Source organism: Rhineura floridana, chromosome 10, assembly GCF_030035675.1.
Source record: "Rhineura floridana isolate rRhiFlo1 chromosome 10, rRhiFlo1.hap2, whole genome shotgun sequence".
NCBI classification, from domain to species: Eukaryota; Metazoa; Chordata; class Lepidosauria; order Squamata; family Rhineuridae; genus Rhineura; species Rhineura floridana.
The window spans coordinates 30,085,888-30,104,606 of record NC_084489.1 but is presented as its reverse complement, the minus strand read 5'-3'; the positions used below and the strand labels follow the sequence as shown (position 1 = coordinate 30,104,606).

At 40.2% G+C, this 18,719-nt stretch overlaps 1 protein-coding gene across 7 annotated transcripts in view; it reads left to right on the top strand.

Moving 5' to 3' along the window:
• Positions 1-18,719, top strand: part of RARB (retinoic acid receptor beta) — a 527,110-nt gene that overhangs the window by 406,536 nt on the left and 101,855 nt on the right. For all 7 annotated transcript variants that reach the window (XM_061587702.1, XM_061587698.1, XM_061587700.1 and 4 more), the window contains one exon: positions 3,590-3,738. In XM_061587702.1, the coding sequence (XP_061443686.1) occupies positions 3,590-3,738 (149 nt within the window). The remainder of the gene's footprint in view (positions 1-3,589; positions 3,739-18,719) is intronic.

Sequence of the window (18,719 nt, the reverse complement as noted above, 5' to 3'; positions counted from 1 at the left end):
CACAGATTAAATGGGTCTTAGGACAGAGGTTTATGGGACTTAACTGATGGAAAGGTTCATATATTTTTACCTGGGTTTTGAAGAACATATTTGGGGGGGGGAAGCTTGACAGTGAAAAAAAAGGGGGGGGATGAGTTCCCTTTGCATTTTGGAGTTGAGGTAGTTTTGGAGGTGAGGTTGCAGCACTGACTGGGGTCCCTACTGGCTCCTGCAGCCTCCTTTGTCTCCAGCTGCCACCCACCCTTCTCAAAACGCCTCTGCTCTTTGTAATTACATTGCATTGCTCCAATCCAAATGGCCGCTACGTTATGACAGAGCATCTTTCTAGGTTATTCTGCAAAACAAGTGGCGGCCACAGGCAGCAGGAGGGTGTGGGAGTGCAGGCAAATTTTTTGCCCCTCTCATCTCCTCAAGTTCTCCCTAATTGACTAACCCCTTCTCTGAACTTTCCTGGTTTGCAAAACAGTGTGGAAGTGGAATGGCCTTCTCAGTACATCCCTTAATAAAAGCATCCACACAGATGGCTGTCCAGCTGCCCCTGGAATGCCCCCAATGTCAGATAGCCCATTACCTCTCTAGGTAATTGGTAACTGAAAAGTAACATTTAGTTTAAACTAAAAATACACTTCAGTATCAAGAAAAGGAGTCTATTCCTATTTTACTTTCTGTAATGGGAAGGGGACCCCAATAGAAGTATCTCCTGGCCCTAACTGGAGGCACTGAGGGCTGTACCTGGGGACCCTCTGCATGCAAAGCAGGTGATCTGTTACTGAGCTACAATCCTCCCTCTCCAGGGTCCGAGATCCCTGTAAATGGTGATCATAGCAATACCAGCGCATGAAGTGCATTGGCTCTGTTCCACTGTTGAGCATCTGCAAACAGGTACGAGGTGCATCCTTGGGCATACACAAGGGACATTTAGGTAGGATAAAATGCCACTTCATGTAGCTGCCCCACTCAGTGCACCAAACACACACACACCACCCAGCTGTACCTGCGCTCCTACGGCTTTAGCTGAGCTGCTACCACCCAGGCTTTACCTGGGCTGCTACTGCCCAGGCTTTACCTATGTTACCGCCAGCCCAGCTTTACCTGTTCTACTATTCTGCTAAAGTCGGGAGTGGGGGCCTGAGACCCGCTTGATCGTCCCTTAGCGCTAGCCTCCCCCCCAGCAAGAGCTCACAAAAACAAATTTAAATGTCCTGGCCTGAGTGCCTGCTGCACCACTCCCCGGGTCGCCGCCGTGCCTCGCCGCCGCCTCTACTGCGCCTCTCCTGAGAAGATGAGGGATCACCGCCGCTGCACGCAAAGGCCTGGCCGCCCAATGGGGTCCCACGCCGCTTCCGCTAGCCAGGATTGCGGCTGCTTCTGCTGTCGCCGCCCAGCCTCAGTGAGCCACCGGCTTCCCCCCGAAGCCTCAGAGTCGCTTCTCCCGCCTGTGCCGTGGGCCTCACATCCACTGCTGGCCCAGAAAGGCCCTGCTGCCCTAGGGCTCCTCAGCCAGGCCTCGCGCAAGGCCTCCTGTTACTGCTGCTGCCGCCGCCGCAAGACCAGCGCATGAAAGGCCTTGCTGCGGCTGGAAGGCCATCAAAGGCCTCGCTGCGGCTGGAAGTCCTCCCGCGCCTCGCCGCCGCTGGAAGTCCTCACGCGCCTCATCGCAGCCGCAAGGCCGGCCCATCAAAGGCCTCGCCGCGGCTGGAAGGCCTCCCGTGCCTCGCCACGGCTGGAAGGCCTCCCGCGCCTTGCTGCCGCCGCTGCCCCCACAGGGCCAGCGCACCAAAGGCCTCACCGTGGCTGGAAGGCCTCGCCGCTGCTGGAAGGCCTCCCGCGCCTCGCTCGCGCTGGAAGGCTCCCCGCGCCACGCCGCGCTGCCGCCACAAGCCCTCACTTGCCGCCAAATTCAAAGGAGGGTGGGGGGCTGGTGGAGTGGCCTTGAATGGCCTTCAGCCGCCCCGCCTCCTTCCTGTGTGTCACAATGGTGTGCCGGCGCGCCGCGTGCACACACGCCCACCCGAAGGCGGCCTGGGCTTCAGCTGTGGTCGCAAACTCGCCCCTTTGCCCGGCAAGTACCGGGCACGGAACGGGATTGTAAGCATACTGTCTCCCATTGTGGAGGCAGAACATAGCCATCATAGCTAGTAGCTATTGATAGCCTTATCCTCCATGTGTTTGTGTAATTCACTTTTAAAGCCATCCAAGTTCTGGGCCATCAGTGCCTCTTGAGTGAGCAAATTCCATAATTTAACTATGTGCTGTGTATACCTATCATCCCTGACCATTGCTGGCGCTGATCTCTCTGTGTGTGTATATATTTTCTTAATGTATTTTAACCGAATTTTACAGTGACATATAACAGCAAATAACAAGGGGAACAAAACCTCCCCCACAGAATGGACATGACAATAAGCATTGTTAAACAATGACATTGATCCAAAGCTGTGCATGTGTTGATAGCAAAGACCAGTTCTGTCCTGTGGCACAAAATTTACAGATAGGTACCATATTTCTAAAAAGTCGTCTTTGCTTCTGTGGCTGTTCAAAGCCCTTACTTGTTTAGTTAACTTTTCCATCAAAGCAACAGTTCACACTTTTTGTCTCCAGCTGTGAATAGAGACTGCTCAGTGTTGAGTCCAACAACATTTGGAGGGTGGCAGGTTCATCATCTGTGTTCTAGTTTATTGGCTGCTGGAGGGGGAATAGAAGTGTGTATGTTTTATTTATTTTCGAGTAACAATAATATTAAACAGAGCATACATTTAGTTTTCAATTAAGTCAGCCCATCAGAAAAAAAAATAAGAAAGTATTGTCATGTCACATTTCTCCTCATAGTCAGTATGGAGCGGTCTAGTCCAAGAAATCTTTTCAAAGCAGATCATGTGTAGGAGGACTCTAAACATGTTCTTTTTGTAGTATATTTTGTAGTATATGAAAGGTAGGAAGGTATCCTTAATGTCTGTATTTTTCTGTGCTCTTAATTTGTTGTATACATTTCTCTTTTAAGGCTGTGGAGTGTAAGTGTGTTACATTTTTTACTCAAATGTGGATTGCATTTTATTATCCGTTTATTTATGGATATTGCTTATGAGTTTTGAATTGTTAATTGTATTAGTGTGTTTTCAGTATTGATGTCAACGTTTTATTTGTAGCTTTTTTTACCTTATTTTTCATCAAAAAATTGTTTTCATGTTATTTTTCTTTTGAAATCATTGTATTTATTTTTGTATAATGTTGTTATCCCCTTTGGCCTCCTTTTGGAGGGACAAGAAGGATGCAAATAAATTGAATGAAGTACTTGCTGATCTTCACAACATTCTCCAAAGCCAGGTGTGCAAAGTTGAGCCCACAGACAACTCAGGATACTTACTATGCTCTCCACACAAATGCTTCCTAGAAGGGCAGGGTGGGCACATTAGTAGTGTTATTATGCATCTTAAGTGTGGCAACTCTCAGAAAAATAGTTATAATTGAATTGTGAGATCCATTGCATGGATCAGTTGCTGGCACTAACGTGTCTCTGCTGCTAGTGGTGGATTATGGCAAAGACAGTAGCTAAATGACTAAAAATGTCCCCCCCTCTTTCTCTTTGTAGCGATTGAAACTCAGAGCACGAGTTCTGAGGAACTTGTTCCCAGCCCGCCTTCTCCGCTTCCTCCTCCTCGTGTTTACAAGCCCTGTTTTGTATGTCAGGACAAATCTTCTGGATATCACTATGGTGTCAGCGCTTGCGAGGGATGTAAGGTGAGTGTCCAAACCTCTCTGGTAATTTTTGCTTCTTGCATTTCTTTGTGGAGTGGAAGAGCTGACCCAAGGCATTTTGCCACCTGAGGATGTGGCCTCCCTCCAACTCCATGTACAGAAGCCAACAAGACTGGCAGTTGAATGTTACTTCAGTACTGATGATGGGACACCATCCTCCACCATACCTTAGTACAGCAGGCTAGCTTAACTTGTGCACGGAAGGCCACGTAACCCACACATCTCTGTTTGCCCCAAGCCATTTAGCATCTGCTGCTTGAGGCAGCTGCCACACTCTGCCTAATGGTAGGGCCAGCCCTGGGTGGAAACCCAGTAGCAGAATTGCACTCTAACATGATGAGGACAATTAGGAGTAGGAGTGGAATTGGGAAACCCAGTCTACTAAAGTAAACATTCAGCAGTTTGGCCTGCTTAGGCATACTATGTGTGGTAAGTGAGGATTGAAAGTTTTTTCTTACATACTGTGATCTTTTGAGAATGTAGACGAATAATGAGGCAGTCAAATTGCCTTTCCTTCATGTGATGGTGTGTTGTGAATACTGAACCACTTGGAGAACGAATAGTGTGAATACTGAACCACTTGGAGAAAGAATAGTGTAAATTCAGCTATATATGTGTGGGGAGTCAGCAGCCACCTCTATCTCTGTCTTAGCTGGTTGGTAGCTACAAATCATGGAAGTTGGTTCCATGTGTATGCAGTTTGTTACACACTAGCTTTCCTTCAGGCAGTCATGCACACAAATACATGATTGACATCGAGATCTAACCCTGTTGAGGAAAGCAAGAGTGGCAGAGGCATCAAGCAATACAATACCCATTGGTTTCATGACAGATAAAGAAAAAGGCAAGTTCTGTTTCTTGCTCTGAATGTGAGTTGTACAGGTAGGAAAACTAGCACAGGTGATCTTTTCCAACCCTTCCCTGCCCTGTCCTATTTGAGGGATAATTATTTTATTGTATCCTTCTACTTCCTTTTTATGGTTAGCAAAACTTCAAAAGGGCATAGCTTCCCCATAATTTAGTTCATACCAGCTCTCGTCGGTGTTCAAATTTTGTATTGCCTTTCGCTCTCCTGGAAGGCACTGTACGGTCATGCTGCTTACTGAGGATCACTTCATAGAAGGAATGTTGAATTGTTGCAGACCCATTATGCAAACCCACAGGCTCCTTTAGGTTTTTTTTTTAATTTGCTCTAAACAGAGAACATGACAGGGCACATTAATAAAAGCACAACTTCAAGTGTCGTGCCAGCTGGAAAAGAAACACTTAAACACAGTAATGGCAAACTCAGTGGCTCAATGCAGCTAAAGTAAAATTCTGTTCTGAAAGCCACATATCACAGTGGAAGCTAAACATTAAACCTTCATAGGAAACAATTTAACTTTTTCCCCCAAATTTGTTTTATGATATTGCGCTTTCACCTTTGAGTGTTGTCTATAGAAAAAACTGCAGTCCTGTAGTTATTTGAAAATAACTCACATTGAACTCCATAGGGCTTGCTTTGGAGTAGACAGGTTGCAGGATTGTATTATAAGGATACTGGCTTCCTAGGTAATCATGCTGATGGTATACAGCATCTGTGTTTGAGTGTGTGAGTCTGGTTTAAAATATCATACTCTTTAACAAAAAAAAAGTCAATATTTTATAATCTCTTTCTTCAGTCTGTGAATCTTGATGTGTCCAACAGTGCAATCCGGCCTATGCATGTTTACTCAGGCTTACTGAGTTCAATAGAACTTACTCCCAAGTAAGTATGTATAGGATAGCAGCCTGCAACACAAAATAGTACAACATAAAAAATAGCATATTGCTCCATTTTTATATTCCTGTCCACCCCATCCCAATGCCTAGGGCAGTCTGCACCACCTGAAGAGATTCCTTTTACCTCTTGACTTGTGCATATTTAGTTTGCAAAATTTTGCCGTTCCTTCTACCTATGATTTGCACTCTTCCCATCTTCATTCATTTCTTGTTTTGTTCCTTCATCATCAACACTGCATATAGATGGGTAATTCCTGTAACTTAAACATTGCTCTGTGTTTAGTGCATTTTCGCCAAACCAGATTTGTTAAAATTTCCTGAATACTCTTCTAGATCATGAGCTGTAGTAATTCTTCCAGTCACAGTCAACTGAATTTCAGACCCTTCCTTGGTTTTGATTTCTGTGGACAGTTCTATTATCTTCTTGGCAGCCTTGCTGTTCATTCACCTGTAATCATTCTTGGGAGCTAGCCCAATGCCTGGAGAAGTCAATTGAAACACTCTCATTGACTTCAGATAAGGATATGAGCAGCGTCTTCCTCTTTATCACTACCTAAATCCTCCATAGCTCAGTCTCTTCGCAAAAACACTTGTCAGCAAATTGGTCATCTCTCATCTTGATGAACTTAACCTTTACTATATCATTCCTCCACATCCCCTCATCCTGAGATCTTGTAAGTCTCTTTGTGTTGCAGTAATCCCTCAGAATTGAGAATTTCCCTTCTTTTGCTCCACCAACCCCTTTTTGCCTTTGGCCTTTCTTAACCTCATCTTTTCTGACAATAATTTTTCTTCTTCGGTTGTTCCCTGCAACCTATTCTAATCTGATTTTGTGTGACTCAGTCTTCAGAGCATGGAGTATTTTAAAACCTGCTATGAAACACCATATGGTGTTAATGAGGCTGCATAAATAATGGTTAGGAATAAACTGTATTATTTTTCATTTCCTGACATTAATATGACCATAGTTTACCAGGATGTATTGAAAATGTTGGACAGCAGATTGCTTATATATCCAAATTAGATCACTGAGAAGAAACAAATTGCTGAGCAATTAGTACATCTTCAAGGTTAGGCCTGCATGAAAGCTGTCTTTAAGTTAGGATTCCCAAGAGCACTACAGAATTTTGAAAACTGTAGCTTTGCATTCATTGTTAGATAGTCAGCAGGTCTGTATTCTTTTGCTGGTCCTATTGTCATTAGGGTTAATGCAGAAGACATTTCTGGAAAGGGCTGAAGGAGTGTGCCTCTGAGCAAAGTCCTTAAGAACATAGGAAGTTGCCTTCTACCAAGTCAGACTATTGGTCCATCTATCTCTCCAGCGTTTCAGACAGGGGACAGTCCCAGCCCTACCTGGAGATGCTGTGACATTCTGCATGCAAGGCAAATGTTCTATCATTGATCTATTGTCAGGTTCTTACTGAAAGCCCCACTATTTGGTACTGACTTTACCCTGCATTGTAGCACAGTCTGCAAAGGACCGGGTGATGCGGGTGGGAGGGGGAAGGGTTGGATGTAGTGGGCTGCTTTCCCAAATAATGGCAGCATTGTGCTGGTAAATAGGAACAACCAATACTCTGGCAGATTCAGCTGTCTGTTAGAGCCTTGTCCCTTGTTCTAAGCATTTAGAAGGCGACATTTATTTGGTAGCAACACACGGCCTGGATTTCTGGCACAAGCTGTGTATGTAGCAGTGTTGCCTAGAGCAATTTAAGAAAAAAAGAGAGGGAGAAAACTGCAGAATGCACAAAGGATGCTCACATTGTAATAGTGACAGCCAGCAAATTTGTTTGTACAGCAGAGGTGCCTCTCTGTCTCTTGTAGATGCTAAGGAACAAAATGCCCATAAATTTAATCCGTGACTGTTTCCCATGTCAATGTCAATTTTAAACAAAAAGTGGGATCTGTAATTGGATATTTTGTTAAAGCTTCACCTAGAACTGATGTTAAAAGTAACCATATGATAAGTAATCGGAAAAGGACTGTCTGATTGGATCAGCTGTTTATATTGTGGCAAGTCATCTGTATTTGTCTCTCTATGCTCCCAGCCTTATATATGTGTAAAGGTCATTATTTATTTATATTTAAACTGTATGCAGTGGATCCAGCCTAAGTTAGTTGAATTTAAATTGTATGGGAACTAAGTCATGACTAATCTACCAATTGTTTTCAATGAGACCTAAGTACAACTAGCTTTTTACATGACAAGAATTTTCATTCTTCTTTATAGTCCCTGTGAAATCCACATATGGGATCTGCATTGTCAAACCATTGGTTTGTCCAGCTCAGCATTGTCTACATTTGACTGGCAGAGAATGTAGAGAGTTTCAGACAAAAGTCTTTCCCATCCCTGTCTGGATATTCCAGGGAGTGAACCTCAGGCCTTTTGCACTCAAGGCATGTTGTGCCCTACCATTCAGCTACAGCCCATCCTTTTGTTATTCTATTTATTTGTTTTTGTTTTTTTTATTAAATTTATATACCGCCTGACTAGCAATAGCTCTCTGGGCGGTGAACATAGAAATACAAAGCATAAAAAATACAATAAATAACACAATATGATACAAAATTCTAGTGAGGGAGTCTGCACTCTTGCCACTACCTTGAGGTGTAGGACATTCATTCATTTCTCTTCTGATTGCCCAGAGTACAGCAACTCAGGGAATTTGTGGACTTTCTTTCCAGTAAGCTTTAGGATGTCTCTTTCTCACCATTAGACAGAAAGGTTCTTTTTTATGTGTGATTTAAAGTAGTTGGCATAAGAGGCATCTTGCATTTATTTATTTATTTATTATTTCATTTTTTTAATAGTAGGATGGCATTTCACATATCAATATAACGAAGTATAACTGAAATATACTTCAGCAACAGTTCCTGCAAAACAAATGTGAGAGAAAGGACTGCAATTTTGCAACAATTCCATCTCCCACTCTAGTTATTGTCCCAGAGCCTGAGAAATGCCCCTGTCATTCCTGTTGTGGATCTATGTTCTGTAATATACAGTATATTGACTATGATGCAGAATTTACTTAGCATACTACCACTATTGGAATTGTTTGCATTCTTCCCCTACTTTCAGCAAGAAGTTCTCTCTCCTTCAAAAGGGTCCAGGAACAAACCACACGTCTATGTGGTCTCTCCTCATGCTTCTCCTTTCACACCCTCCTTTGTTGCTGTTGCCATGATTTGTTTAAACCAATTCCCCATTATATACTGTCTTTATAGTTTGATTACATCTTGGTCAGATCCTAGTTTCATATCCTGCTTAGTGAGCTAAACTAATTTTTCCAGTTCAGATGTCACAGGAAACAATGGCTTAAACAACTCACAATATCCGCTTCAAAGGTGGGCATGTGAGGACAATGGAGACTGATGGCTCTGATGTCATTGGGACATTGAATCTGACCCGGCTTTTAGTCTGAACATTCAAGGAACTGACCAAGGTGCTGAAATCTGTGCCCCAAATAGATCCAGAACTTTGGACAGCTCCTTGAAAGTACAGACTAAAACTATGTGACAATGGAAAAACTCTCAAGAGATGAGCCAGTGCATTCTGTAAAAAAGAAGAACAGAGATATGACTTTACAACAATATTTCAGCAACTTATTCAGAATTGATGGCAAGAAAATATTTGGGATAGAGGAAATTCCCATCAGACTCTTATTATATGACTATGGCTATGACAGCAAGATTATTATGGAATACTGATAATGGAAGATTGGACACTGAAATTACTGGACTTAACAGGACTATTGAAGATGGAAGATGGAATTAATATGGATAATGGAATAATGGCTATTGAAATTATTGGACCTAACAGATTTTGATGAGATGGATTAATCGATATGTTTATTTGGACTATGGTTATGACAATAAGATTATTATTATTATTAACGAAATGGATTAATCGACATGTTTATTTGGAGAAAAATTGATAGATATATTTCTTAAAGAATTGAAACCTCTCTTTGACTTTTTGTGGAAAGAATAAAGTAATGTTTATGAGATTTGATGATTAATTAAGATAACTACTGGAGGAAAGTGATTTTATAATATAATTTAAGAGACAGGATTGTTATATATTGTAGACCTATAACTGATTTGATATGTGACAAATGGGAAGTCAACATTTTATTTTTTTGTTTAATCATTTTTGTTTTGTTTTGTTTTTTGTCTTTGAATGTTTTATGATTTTGTTTTGTATGTTTTATGAAAATTTGAATAAAAATTATTGTAAAAAAAAAAAAAGTACAGACTAAAACTAGAGTGGATTCACTGCCCCACTGACATTGGAGCCACCACTCTCCACTGTGTGAGGAAGGGAGTGAAGAGAGAACACGTGGTTTATCAGGTGAGCCACTTTTTTTTGTTTTTGTTTTCAGAGATCCAATATTCCACATACATTATATATCACTGTGGGCCAACAGCTCAAGATTTACAAAACAATATTAACTTAGGTCATATCTATTTTTCTTCTGATAATTAACGATGGACTCTTTTTGCCTTTGAATGTAAATCCTGTTGGGACAGATGCACATTTACAGCTTACTTTCTCTGGCAGTAAAATGGACCCTTGAAATAGGAGCGGATGTCATTTGCCACTGCCCGATTAGTTTAGAAAAGCCATAGGCTGCAATTCTCAACTCACTGTGATAGTGCAAGCCCCATTAGTTTTAATGGGGCTTGTGACAGAACAGTACTTTGAGGAGTGTGGCTGTTAACCTAAATAGCTTCTCTCATGAACAGGCATGGCAGATTTGTTTGGGTTTGAAATCCATCTTAAATGGCTACATCTAAATGTTAGAAACGTATGTGGTAGCTTTCTACTGAATAAATGAAACTGAATTTACATTACGGAGCAAGTGACCGTTATTGTGTATGCATCTGCTGGCTAAAATTTCTGCCTTAAAAAAAAATCACAGATAAGTGTAAGTGATAAAGCTGCATTCATTTCCATTTTCACACACTTGGATTCTATTCTATCTCCACAGAGGTGTGAATACATGAGGCTTCTATGTGGTCTCCTATTCTGAGACCAATAAGACTTGAACTGGCATAGTTCAAAGGTGGAATTACCTATAAGTGCCTTTAGACCATTTCCTAAGGCTGCAGTCCTATGCACATTTACTAGAGAGTGAATTGCAATGATTACAATAGGCTCTTGAGAGTAAATATGCATAGATTGCATTGCCAGTCCCTAATTTTAAGTTATGAGACAAGTAATTGTGGCAAGGATGGAAGGGTCAGTCAGTTTCAGTTATTTCTGTTTCTCATTTTTCCAGTCTTAAAGTCTACAGGTTTCTGCAGCAATTTGTGGGTTTTTTTAAAAAAAAAAAAACTTCAATATTTTAGTGCAAATTTCTCCTAATAAACTGTCTAATAAATTGACTAATTTACACATTTTCCCCTAATATATGCATTTTATAAACATTGTTTGGTTAGAGAACTGCATCACAAAATTCAGAGAAGTGCAATTTTGAAGGACGTCTGTGTTTTAGATCTCATATTATTTCAGAAAGTGTGAATTTGATACATTCTGCTTTAAATGCAAACTGAATTGAATTTTTCCCTGTCAAGATTTTGCAGGATGGCTGGGGCGGATGTAAATCAGAGGCCATCATGTTGGCTACCCTTGAGTTATATAAACTAAAAATATAGGGTATTGCTCACTTACAGTAATTAAATTATCTCCTAATACTGCATTCCCAAACTTGCTTCCATGCTTTCTTGATACAGACTCACATTTATATGAGGTTCCCCTCCCTCATATGTATGGAGAAATATTAATTGTAAGATTTTGTAAAAAATTTTTTAAAAAAGTCCCTTGGACCCAAATACAAAATTAACATATGTCGTTAATGCTACGAAACAGAAGATTAACACTTCAGTTCTGTACATGTTTGCCTCAGAGTAAGTAAACATGTATAACCCCTTTGAGTTCAAGTTAGTTAAGTGGATACTGGATTGCAGTAAACTAGTAAAATCTAGTAACACGTAGTTTAGACCTCCAATGCTTAAGTCATGTACAACAAGGTCAAAGTTTACATATGTAGCATAAACAGGAACTCTTTAATTGTTTGATTACATTATTTTGACGAAATCCTCTAACATGCTTCTTTGCCTATTTATCTTGCACATAGATATCATTAGTTCCTTTGCAATCAGTGAGCACTGCAGGCTCCACAGCATGGATGCTAAGAACATGACCTTGTTTGGCTGGTAATGTTGGGGAAAATACTGCCTGGTAGAAAGGCAAACACTTCATGTAACAAATTAAATGGGTCCTTGAGGAAGTCTCCTAAAAAGGTAGCATCTTATGGAGCTGAAGCAGTGTGTTCATTAAATGGATCACACAAATGACCCAATTTGCTGATTTCAGTTCATAGCTTGTCAGCTTTCAGCCTGTAGGGCACAGTTTACTGATCACAGACAGAAAATCTGTTCTAAATTCTGCAAAAAGATGAAAACAGCAATCTGGTGGCGGAGGACTGCATGCCTTAACCTTTTTTTAATGAATAGCAACACTCCCCTACCACGTTAGAAGCTACTTTTAAACCCTCTCACTTTGAAAACTAGCAGTGCAGTCCTTTCTACTTTGGAGTACGTCCCAGGTTAGGGTTGCCAGGTGTCCGGTTTTCATCCAGTGACTCCATTTTTTTACTCCACCAGCAATACCTAAACCCCATTTCAAGTTCTGAGAACAGGTTCGTTTTCCTGCTTGTGTCACATCAGGTATTCAGTAGTTATATAGCTTTCAGCAGCATAAAGAGAACTTTCTCTGTACAGGATTGGGACTTGCTTCTGTGTAAACATGCGTAGGATTGCACTACAACAGAAATCACAGCAGAATCTTGGTGGGCATACACAGTAAGCAATTTTAGTTATAATAAAAGTGTGCATGCAGGTTTTTTTAATTACTTGCAAAAATGGCATATTATACATTTTATCTTTTAATTAATTTTTGAACAGAAGTTTTAAAAAGTGCATGCTGCAATATTATACTTTTCTAATTATGGAGTAAAACAAGTTTACATTTTACTGGACTGTTGAAGAGGGCATTTTATTTGTCTTATTCATAACCTGTTTTGAAAACCTTTCCAATATGAAGCTTTTCTGGGAGTAAAGCTGCAATGCTAATTCCACATACCTGGGAGCTAACCCCACTGAATTCAGTAAGATCTACTTTTGAATGGACATGGTTAGGATTGTGCTGAAAAACAGTGGGACTTTTGAGTGAACATACAAAAGGATTGTGTTGTAAATCTTTCTCTCCGCCTCCAATACTTTTTTTTTAAGCAGGCAGGGTTTACTCAGGTGTCACTGCTTTTATTTGGCAGGAAATGAATACTTGTTGTTGTTGTTTTAAAATGTTCTGCAATGGCCAACTGGTTTTGACAATAAATTTTTATATGGGGTGTATGTATTTTTATATCTCCAGTGTGTGTGTATATATGGAATATTTCCAACAACCCTGTAAGGTAGGATTGGAAAGCAAGGCAGCTCACAACAAGAAATAAAGCCATTTAAAATCCAATAACTATAAAACAAATATAATACAGTTGCAAACAGCTTAAAGTGGCATGATTCTAAATTTTGGATTGGGTGAATGAAGTTTCTTATCACTGAATTGCAATCCTGTGCATGCTTCCCTGTTTGAGTAAGCCCCATAGAATACATTGGGACTTGCTTCTGAGTAAACATGCATAGGATTGCACTATGAATATTTTGACAGGATGTATAAATAATAAACATATTTGACATTCATGCTTATATAAATATTTATTCATACTATGTCTTGATATGTATCTGATTTCACACTATGGTTGTAAATTATTATTTACAAATTATTATTTCCTCTACGTTTTAAATGTGTCCTTCCTTGGGTGGTCATGGTCTCCCTCTGCTGTTTTTACCCTGAGGGGCAGATTAGGCTGAGAGATGGTGCGTAGCCCATACAAGTCTTGCAGTAAGAAAAGATACTTGCAGAGCTTGGGAAAGTTACTTTTTTGAACTACAACTCCCATCAGCCCAATCCAGTAGCCATGCTGGCTGCGGCTGATGGGAGTTGTAGTTTAAAAAAGTAACTTTTCCAAGCTCTGGATACTTGATAGCAATGAAATTGGTTCATCTACTCTTAAACATATGCTTACAAAAAGTTTTGGGTGTAGCATGACCTTCTTGTTTGTTTGTTAAAAAGAATGTATACTCCTGCAAGTATATTTTAAATTCATTTTAAGTGATCTTGAATGGTGACTGCATCCAAAAGATTTAAAAGATTTTTGGTGCTTTGGGAAAATGCAAACTGAAGAAACATTGCACTAGTTTGGGGGTTAATAATTTGGGAGTTTGGAATGGCAGTACAGTAATATCTGGGGATTGGAGAGAGAGTAGCTACTTAAATGGTTTGGGAAAGTGTCGTTCTTTAGTAAGAAATACTGTGCTTAATTAATTCTTACTCCTGGGAGGTCAGCCTGGGGCACTCATTACTGCTTTAATTGGTGGTATAAATCCTGAGGGCTAGGAGGGACTAAAAAAAGGAAGAGTATTTGACAGTAGATGGCCTTCTGGAGAAGTGTTAGCTGGCTGAAGCACAATTGGGGATTGTGACAGTTTACGAGTTCAGTGGGTTAGAGGTCTAGCCCTAACTAAATTAGGTTAGAGTGTCTTAATTTTTTTTATTTTAGAAAAGATAATTCATCTCTGTATTTGACATTCAACAGTGTAAGCGACTTCATTCTTTCTGTAATCAGAACTTTAAAAAAATCTGTTATTGATACTACATTAGTGAAGATTCTCATCTGGAGTTTCCAAAAAAATTAAAATAATTTTACAGAGAGGTGTATTCTTGTTACTACTTTTATCATTACTTATTTTTAAGTGTTTGAAAACTGAAGAATGAATACATTAGTGCATTCAGAATTCCTTCCCCCAACCCAATCTTCTAACTATTTTAGACAAGTGTCTTAAAAATTCCAGTTGATATTTCCTAAAGGATTGGTTTAACTCAGAGTAGCTCACATTTTTTACCTACAGCAAATCTTTGCCACTTAGGGCATGGCTGGCACCAGCCCACCACAGGCCCTCAGGCGCGAGCCTGATGTGCCCCCTGCCTCCTTCCTGTGTGTGTGCATACACATGCACTTCAATACTCCACAATGGTGCCATCAGCGCACATGCCTGCCATCACCCAAGATGACACCCCCACCACCACCCATGCCAACATCCAGTTGCAGCCCGTGACCCGATGGTGCCAAGGATTACACAGTGGAAGGTCCACCCTCCAAGTGGCAGGGGCCCTTGGCTAGCAGCAGTGGCCCTCAGTCAGTGCTTGATCTCGCCAGCCACTGGTGCTGGGCGTGACTTAGGGTGCATATATGTTTTGGCCTTGTTAGGCCTACCTATGCTACAGTCATACAATTCTTTCTTGTGATCGTGCATTGCCAGGGAATATTAATAACGTGGAGAAAGTCTTTCAGTGTTCTGTTCACAGAACCCCTTATACAGATCTCCAGTGTTCCACAAAGCACAGTTTAAAATCTCTTGATTTAATTTAATAGTAATACAGCACAATCTTGTACATGAATACTTAGAATATGCCCTGTTTAATTCAGTGAGACATACTTCCAGGTAAGTGCTTATAGCAGAGGTGGGGAGCCTCAGGCCCAAAGGGTGAATGTAGCCCTCCAGGCCTCTCTGTCTGGCCCTCAAAACTCTCCCAGGTCATGTTGCCTGTTGGAAAGCTCCATGGGTTTCCCCAAAGACAAGGAAGGGGTTAAAATTGTACAGAGCTGTTCAAGGGCACAAGGCAGCTGGAACAGAACTGAAAGTGTTTAAAAACCTTGAGCAACACACAGCAGTGTGGGGGAATGAGTTTTGTAGGAGAAAGAGCCTTGTACCGTGTAAACCTAATGAATCAAGTAAAAGATTCTCTTTACAAGATCCTGTTGTGAAGCTTCTTTACTTTGGCTACTAATTGGGCTATTGCTTGGGTGACCTGGCACCACGCTTCAACATTCAATTGCAGCGCAACAGGTCATACCCCTCACTGGCCCTGCTTTGCACCTAGAGTATACTGGCCTGGCTGGAATATGTCCTTCAACTCCAACTCTAATGCCTCTTGCTTCTCTGCATGAAGGATAGAGAGCCAAGAGAGGTGTGTTAGTGTGCATAGAAACTAGCTTCCTATACAAAGGTAAAATGTCTCTGCTCACTTTTGCCTCTGGCTCCACTAGAGTTGCCATGTCTCTGGTTTTTGCCAGAGTGAGTCACCCCAATCTCTAGACTCTCAGCTTTCATTTATTTTTTAAATTAAATTTCTAGGTGGTCTGGTTCAAGAGATACACGCAAAAACATCAGCTACCCCCCAACTTCTGTTAAATGAGCTCGTAGCTGGCTGCTGGAATCCCTGCCCTTTCAGGTTTGTAGCTAATAAGTGAAATCAGGGTTGTGACTGACAAGGGATTTGTTGACCTCCAGGCAATATGCTAGAACCCATTGCAAGGCCAGAAAACTCTTGTCTTTTCCTGCTTGTCTGAGAATCTCATACATTAAGTAAATTTATAGCTTTCAGCAGTAGCAGAAGTCCCTTTCTCTGTGTGCAAGAAATGCAGAACAAAAATCACAGCAGGATCTTAGTAAGCCATTGTTTACTGTAAACAATTTCAGTTATGATTGTAGTATAAATGTACATGCAGGTTTTTTAAAATTATTTGAAAAAAATGACATATACATTTTATCTTTCAAATAATTTTTGAACAGAAATGTAAAAGAAGTGTACATGCACTTTATTATGCCATTATAATGTGTTAATACTTTTCTAATTAAGAGGAGTCAAACAAATTTAAATATTCCTGGACCGCCAAAGAGGACAGTTTATGTCTAATTCCTGCTGGGAAGAAGGGCAGGATATAAATCAAATAATAAATAAATAAATACCTTCGCAATATGAAGCTTTAATCCTATACTCACTTTTCTGGAAGTAAAGCTACAATGCTAGCCCACATACTGGGAGTAAACCCCATTGAATTCAATAGGACTTACTTTTGAGTAGACATGGTTAGAATTGTGCTGCAAATCAATGGGACTTTTAAGTGAACATAGCAAAGGATTATGTTTTGTGTTGTAAATCTTCCTTTCCCCCTCCAATGGAATTTTTAAAGCTGTTAGGCAGGGCTTACCTAGGTTCACTACTTCTATTTTGTAGAAAACTCATACTAATTTTATTTTATTTTTAAAAAATGTTCTGCAATGACCAACTGGTTTTGACCATAGACTATTATATGGGCTGTATGTATTTTTTCATCTCCGGTGTGTGTGTATATGGAATCTTTCCAACAACCCTGTGTGGTAGTGTTGCCAACTGGAAACCAAGACAGCTCACAAAAAGAAATGAATCCATTTAAAATCCAATAACCGTAAAACAAGTATAAAACAGTTGCAAAACAGTTTAAAGTGGCATGATTCTGAATTTTGGATTGTGTGAGTGAAGTTTCTTATCACTTGAGGTTGCAGTCCTGTGCACACTTCCCTGTTTGAGTAAGCCCATTGAATATACTAGGACTTGCTTCTGAGCAAACATGCATAGGATTGCACTATAAATGTATTTATTAATGTATTTATTATTAGATTTGTATCCCACCCTTTCTTCCAGTAGGAGCCCAGGTTGTGGATGTGTAAATGATAAACAAATTTGACATTCATTCTTATATAAATATTTCTTCATACTATGTCCTGAGAAGTATCTGATTTCACACTATGGTTGTACATTATTATTTCCTCTACATTTTAAGTGTGCCCTTCTTCCTTGGCATGGTCATAGTCACCCTCTGTTATTTTCACTCTGAGGGGAAGATTAGGCTGAGAGATGGTGAGTAGCCCATGGTCACTCAGTAAACTTGAAGCTGATTTCCATTTTAAAAAAATAATTAAAATGGTTTACATGCAAGCAAAGTTTATTAGGTAGATTCACACATTACATTTAAAGCACATGTTTTAAATGAATGGTGTGGATCTTCCCTAGGTATGTTGTGCATTCATAAGTGAATTGAACGGGGAAGAGCTGTAACTCAGTGATAGTGGTATCTTTTAATCTCTATACAGTGCTTAGAAAATTGTGTACTTTATAAATTATTGATTTGTGTAACAAAATTTATGTACTGCTTGACTGTAAAAAAACCCAACCTTTAGCAGTTTACAAGAAATATTGCAATTATGTATACAACATTTAAAAACAAGTAATTAAAAACATTTTTAAAACAACTAAAACAGCAACAGAGGGAAAATATTAAAACACATCAACATCTATGTGTCTGGATAGGCTTGCCTAAACAAAAAAAGTTTTAAGCAGGTGCCAGAAAAAATACAGCGAAGGTGCCTGCCTGATGTCAATAGACAGGGAGTTTGAAAAAGTAGGTGCTGCCACATTAAAAGAACCATTTCTTACAAGTGCAGAATGAGTTTAAAAATTATAATAAATAAATACTGTTATTGTGATAGGATGTGAAGGGCCAGAAAAATTGGGGGTGGGGGATTTTTTTCATTTTGTTTCCGAATTTTTCTAGGTTTTTCCTCTGAAAAATAGGTGGTGGGGTGGAAAAACAGGGAAAATCCTTTTTTTCTGCCTGAATTTTTCCAGGCCTTCACATTTCTAGATGGAATTTGGAATTACATAAGGAGGGAGAAATATGATTGGGTTGACCATAAAGTTTTGAATTTTAAACATGTGACTGAGGAGGGATTTCTGGGTTGGCAACACATTCCTGGTCAATGGGGACACTTCTTTTACATTACACAAGAAAGTAGTTCATATTGGGATAGCTGCCTAGTAGAATAAGCAAGTCTGCGATAGGGATCTTCATGTTTGGTTGGCCCATTAAGTTTTTTGTTGGCTTTTTAACATTGCGAACGTGTATACGTAGGGTTGCTGTAGAATTTCAACTTCTGAGTCAGGAGTAGGCCATTGCATCATGCTCCTCCCCCTTTTCTGTAGTGAAAATTTATTTATTTTTATTTATTTATTTATACTTTCTGCTACTGTCTGTAGTAAATACCAGCAGGGAAAGGGGAGGTTGAATTTGTATTCCAGAAAAGAACTGAGGGCAGGGAGGGTGTGATCCTGTGATCTGCTTCCTATGGCTTAACGGTGGATTTTACATCTACCCATGGCCTTTGACAGCACACATTGATTTGCCTTTGGATGTCAG